At 38.3% G+C, this 5,974-nt stretch overlaps 1 protein-coding gene across 1 annotated transcript; it reads left to right on the top strand.

Annotated features, from left to right (window-relative positions):
- The first annotated feature begins 1,928 nt into the window (after positions 1-1,928).
- On the top strand, positions 1,929-4,808 carry LOC133832512 (uncharacterized). The gene is made up of 6 exons (XM_062262850.1): positions 1,929-2,147; positions 2,331-2,619; positions 2,772-2,963; positions 3,060-3,269; positions 4,159-4,478; positions 4,593-4,808. The coding sequence occupies exons 1-6, from the start codon at positions 1,929-1,931 to the stop codon at positions 4,806-4,808; spliced, it is 1,446 nt and encodes a 481-aa protein (XP_062118834.1).
- The last annotated feature ends 1,166 nt before the right edge of the window (positions 4,809-5,974 follow it).

Here is a 5,974-nt window from a genome sequence, read left to right as displayed (position 1 = left end):
TCACATAAGGGCTTAGGATCATTCCTACTACCTCGTTTGGTAGGATTCAAGGTCCCAGAGACTAGGACTTGGTCCGAAAGCCTTTATTTACTCATTTTTAACGGGATTTTATATTATGGTTGTGACTAGGTTGTCGTTAGGGGCTCGAAAATGGGATCATGCTCGAGGGTCGTTCATTTGTAACTTGTATTTGGACCAAAGGTAAGAAAACTGTACCCAATATGAGAAACATGTGATTATAGTTTGGCCTGAATGTTGAATATAGAATTGATCAGAACTTAGGTCTCTGTAAATGTGCATGATTATGATTATTCTTGTAATTCCTGAATTATTGAATAGGGATATGGATAGAGCATAAATGCCTGAGAATGTGCATGATTATGATAATGCTTGTGTTTGTTGATTAGGCAAGTTGAATGCTTTGTAGTTGGATATTTGATATATAATATATGTTGGTCAGCATTATCTAATTGAGAAAGGCTTGACTTATCAGTCAAGGGCGCCAATAGCGTGCTGAGCGCTGGTCATTATGGTTATGTTTAACCAGGACCACATCGGATGCTTGACCGATCTATTGGTTAGGGAAAACTCAGCGCCAGGTACGTTGGGCCAACTCCAAGGCTAATTATACAAAGGATAGGGCAATGGGCCCTGAGGTGACTTATTAGTCCCATATCCTAGGACTGGGCCCCTGCATTGACTTATCAGTCAAGGACGACCTTAGCACGCTGAGTGTTGGTCGTAAAGCATTGACATATTTGTCAAGGACGGCCTTAGCACGCTGAGTTCTGGTAAAAAAGCATTGACTTATGAGTCAAGGGCAGCAATAGCGCACTGAGCACTGGTCGATATGGTTTAGTCTAACCAGGAGTGCATCATAAGCTTGACCGATCTATTGGTCGGGGAAAACTAAAGTGCTAGGTACGCTAGGCCAGCTCCAAGGCTGGCTATACAGAGGACAGGGGAAAGGGCCCCAGGGTGACTCATTAGTCCCATATCCTAAGGTGTTGAGCCAGTATGATTTATTAATCATGTGTTTGGGTGCTAAACCCCAATATGATTCCATAATCATGTATTTTGGGCATTGGGCCCTTGTATGATGCATTGATAATTTATCTAGGGTAATTGGCCCTTATGACGTTGTAGTCATTTATATGAATGGTATGCATGCATGAGTATGGTTATTGCTGCTATGCATGCTTATTATGATTTAGTAACATGTTATGAACTGCTTATAAGCATGTTTAAGTATTCTTGTTGAGCCTTGGCTTACAGGTGCTATATGGTCAGGTAAATGGAAAAGAAAGTTGGACAATCCTTGAGTTTGAGAGCTTAGGTGATGATGTGTACATATGCGACTGCTCGACCACCATGGTATGGGTTTTAAAGAGGAACTACGGTCAAACCCTATTTTGTTGCTTAGGTCGGCAGGTTGTAACTCTTTTATTGTAATTAACCTTTAAAATGTATTTTGGGATCCCATATACATTAAACGTTTTAGTGAAACATTTGTATCTTTCACCAAAAATTTTAACCCTAAACCGTTAATCATGTTTAGTTACACGGTTATGACCAAATGACTCATTTAGTGAGTTTAGCACTATTTAAAATACATAGTGTAACGGTCCCTGAGTAGTAAGGCGTTACAGTAAATATATGTATATTGAGGATATACCAGACACCAACAACGACTATGACTAAGTCAATAACTAATTATGTTATGTGTCTTGTTTGACTTGTAATTAGTTGTTAGAAAGATAGTTCTTTACAATCTTGTTCTGTAAAGTGTTTTCTCAAACACTATAAATACTAGTGTCTCCTCCTCTTGTAATACCAATCATTACTTCAAAAATACAATTCATTTTCTCTCTTTCTTTTATTCTCCTTACTTTTCTCAAGTTGGTATCAGAGCTCAGAGGCTGACGATCATGGCTTCCTCATCTGGATCGACATCCAGCTCCTTCAATGTTCCCACCACCATGTTCCTCCCTCCCCTGAAACTGGATCGTAGTAACTATTTCTTTTGTAAATCACAAGTCCTCCTAGCAATTCATGCACACGATCTTGAGTCTATGATTGGACATGTTCTTCTCAATCGTAACCGTCCACCACAGAGACTTCCTGAATCAGCAGGTTCAACCACAATGGTTTTAACCCTGAATACATTCGTTGGATTCATTTAGATCAAATTCTACTTTCTTTGTTATTGTCTTCACTTTCTGAGTCTATGATTGGACATGTTGTTCATTGTACATCTTTAGCTGAGCTCTGGAGTCTAACTTCAGAATACCAAGAAAGGTTCTTTTCACATTGATAAATATATGTTGAAGATGAAAGGTTTTGTAGATGGTCTTCGAGCTATTGGACATCCTATTACTAATGACCAATTGATATTGTATATTCTTCCTGGGGTTGGGAATGAATATGAGATGGTTGTTGTTAATCTCACCTCCAAAGATCCAGTCACCATACTAGAAGTTCTGTACTTGGTGCACAATCATGAAATGAGGTTGGAACTTAATCAAGCTACTTCGGTTCTTGATTTGTCTGGCGCTGCAGCAAATTTTTCTCAGACAAAGAAACAATTCAACGACCCTCCACAGAATAATTACAATCGTGGTTTCAATGGGAACAATAGAGGAAGGGATCAAGGAAACAACTTTGGACGCGGCTGAGGCTACAACACACAGGTAATCGTCCAATCTGCCAACTATATGGAAGAACAAACCATACTCTACAAAAATGCTACCATGAGTCTGTTTCAAATCAAGGATCACAAGCCCCATATGCATTTGTTTCCTCTCCTTCTATAGTGGTTGATGATGCATGGAACCTAGACAATGGTGCTTCCAACCATGTCACATCTGGCAGTTCCAATTTGCTGCAGAAAAGCAATTACAAAGGGAAGGAAAAACTGGTTATAGGTGATGGTTCTCACCTTTCTATTGAAAATATTGGTTCAAGTTATATAGTTGCTAGAAAATCTTTACACCTAAAGAATATTCTTCATGTTCCTTTCATTACCAAAAATCTTATTAGTATTTCTTAATTTACCAAAGATAATGATGTTGTCATTGAATTTTCCTCTGATGTTTGCCTTGTTAAGGACAAAATCTCGAAGACCCCTCTTCTTCAGGGCACTATTAGAACTGGACTTTATCATATTCAATCTCCTTTCACTCATCAGTCTAATCAGTCTTCCATCTTGGCTTCTGCTAATCAAGTCAAGCATGCTTTTGTGTCACAAAATGTATTTAATTCCAATTCCTGTAATAAAATTATGAGTCTGTACAGTTGTGGCATGCTTGTCTTGGCCACCCAGACAATATTGTCTTGAACAAAGTTTTACTTTCTTTAAAAATTCCATCAGTTCAATCTCAATTTTGTCATGCCTGTAAATTTGGTAAATTGCACCAGTTTCATTTTCCATCTTCCCAACACAAATCCACAAGTCCATTTGATATTGTTCATACTGATCTTTAGGGGAAGGGTTCAAATATTATGTCTCTTTCATTGATGATTTCATAAAATTTACTTGGATGATTTCACAAAATTTACTTGGGTATTTCCATTAAAATTGAAATATGAGACAACCAAGACCTCTATGCAGTTCAATACATATGTTTAAAGACAATTCTCAACTAAAATAAAATTTCTTCAAGCCGACTGGGGGGTGAGTTTAGACCTCTAAAAACAATCCTAGATGATCTTGGCATCATATTTAGACATCCATGTACCCACACTCACCATCAACAGGGTCGGGCTAAGAGAAACACGGGCATATCACAGAGGCAGGCCTCACTTTGCTTGCTCAAGAAACTCTTCCATTAAAATTCTGGTGGGATGCTTTTTTTTCAGCCATTTACCTTATAAATAAGTTACCAATTCAAAAGAAGCAGTATAAGTCTCCCTTTGAAGATCTCTTTCATAAAGCACCTGATTATCACTTTCTTAAAACCTTTGGTTGTGCTTGTTTTCCCTTTCTCACGCCTTACAACAAACTCAAGTTTGCTTTTAAAACCTCAATGTGTTTATTCTTGGGATAAATTCCTTCCCACAAAGTGTATAGGTGTCTTAACCCTTCAGGTCAATTTTACATAGCATGAAGTGTTACTTTTGATGAGAAAAGTTTCCCATATAACACCTTATTCTCTCTAGGTACAACATCTTCTTCAGTCACTACTCTTCCAACTTACATATCGATTCCTATTCTACCTCCTGGTCAACCCTCTATGCCTCCACAAAATGACATACTACTTCCACCATCAAATACTCAAAGTCTAATTCCCTTTTCTCCAAATGACACAAATGAGTTCCCATCTACTTTTCTGTGTCATACTTTTCCTGAAACTTCTACTCATAGTGTTCATCCGACTGTCCAAAATTCTACTCAACTAGATCTTCCATTAGTTGAGTCTCCATTAGTTTCTCCTCCATCTTTTCCACAGATTCTAGATCCTCCAGCAACCCAAGCTCAAGTGTCAAATCACCCAATGAAAACCATATCCAAATTTGGTATCTATAAACCCAAAGTGTTAGCAATTCAAATAACTTGTTCTAATAATTTTCTATGTGAGCCTTCCATTGTGTAGAAAGCTTTATCAAATCCAAGGTGGAGAACAACAATGGAGGAAGAATACCACACTCTTGTCCAGAATGACACATGGTCTCTAGTATCTGTACATGTTGATATGAACATTGTACAGAAAATATGGGTCTTTAAGACTAAACTGAAGTCAGATGGCACTCTAGACAAGCTCAAAGTAGGCCTGGTTGCCAAGGGGTTCCAACAGACAGCAGGAGTGTAACACCCCAAAATTCCTAATAAAGCTTAGTGTCTTTATTAGGGGCCCGAGAGGGCAATATTGGAATATTATGTGAATTAATTAGGTCTTTATGTGATTATGTGAATTTTATGGGTTATATTGTTATATAGCTGATTATGCATGTTTAGGTGTATTAAATGTGCGAAGCAGGCCCGCGTTTATTTAAAGGGGCATATTTGTAATTTTGACTCGTTGAGGATCTAATTGTAGTTATATGATACTATGTGATTGAGACCACATTATTATGTGGATATATTTGAGATGTTCGACAGGATTCGGTCCTCTATAGCAAGATAGCGGTTTAGTCACAACAAAGAATTATACCTGGCTCGGGGTGAGCCAAGGGGTATTTCGGTAATTCGGTGAGTTACCGGGACTCACTAGAGTATGAGTCATATTTTGGGAGAATTATTGATATTCTGGGTTTAGCGGGATTAATCGGTAATTTTAAGTGCATCGAGAGACGGGAGGGTAAAATGACGATTTTACCCTCGAGGGGTGTTTGAGAGAAAGAATTGACTTGGGGGCGTTTTGGTCTTTTGGACCATTAGACCATTTTTCTCTCAACTGAGTTTATTAACTCAGGGGTTAGGAACACAAATAATAGATTTACAAAACAGAGACTCTCTCTCACTCTCACTCTCCCTCGTCTCTCTCTCTCTCTCTCTCTCTCTAAGCTTGAAGGATTTGAAGGAGGATTGAATTTTAAGAAGGTTAAGGGAAAGTAGAAAGTTGTTTAAGCTTAAGGGAATCATAGCTAGGTCTAATTGAAGCAGAGGTAACTCAATTATTTGAGTTTTAGTTCTGGTTTTATAGTTTCCTTTTAAATTTATATTGAATTCCTAGTTAAATGGGTTTTTATTAAGTTTTAGATTGTTTAGTGTATTTCTGAGTTGCTGGGACCATTATTATGGTCGAAACAAGTGAAAACTATGTTTTGGGATGGTTTTTAGAGGATTGGCAATTTTAAAAATCACTGGTTTTTTAAGTTCACCATGTCGCGTCGTGTCTCTGTTCTTGGGGCGTCGCGGTCCCTATGAAGTTAGAGAGAAAAGTAGGTGCCTTGAACTGCCTTGGCGCCGCATTGCAGCCCTGTGATTTTGGGCTTGGGGCTCTCTGACTATTGTATCTCAGCCCTAATTGGGGGG

This window comes from Humulus lupulus, chromosome 1 (genome assembly GCF_963169125.1).
Source record: "Humulus lupulus chromosome 1, drHumLupu1.1, whole genome shotgun sequence".
NCBI classification, from domain to species: domain Eukaryota; kingdom Viridiplantae; phylum Streptophyta; class Magnoliopsida; order Rosales; family Cannabaceae; genus Humulus; species Humulus lupulus.
This window is presented reverse-complemented; position numbering and strand designations above follow the sequence as displayed.

Excerpts from the sequence above, each read along its gene's own strand:
- LOC133832512 (XM_062262850.1), top strand. The coding sequence starts at position 1,929 with ATGGCTTCCTCATCTGGATCGACATCCAGCTCCTTCAATGTTCCCACC. Across the intron at positions 2,148-2,330 it reads CAGCAGGTTCAACCACAATG|ATGAAAGGTTTTGTAGATGG; the intron begins GTTTTAACCCTG and ends TATATGTTGAAG. Across the intron at positions 2,620-2,771 it reads ACAGAATAATTACAATCGTG|GATCACAAGCCCCATATGCA; the intron begins GTTTCAATGGGA and ends TTTCAAATCAAG.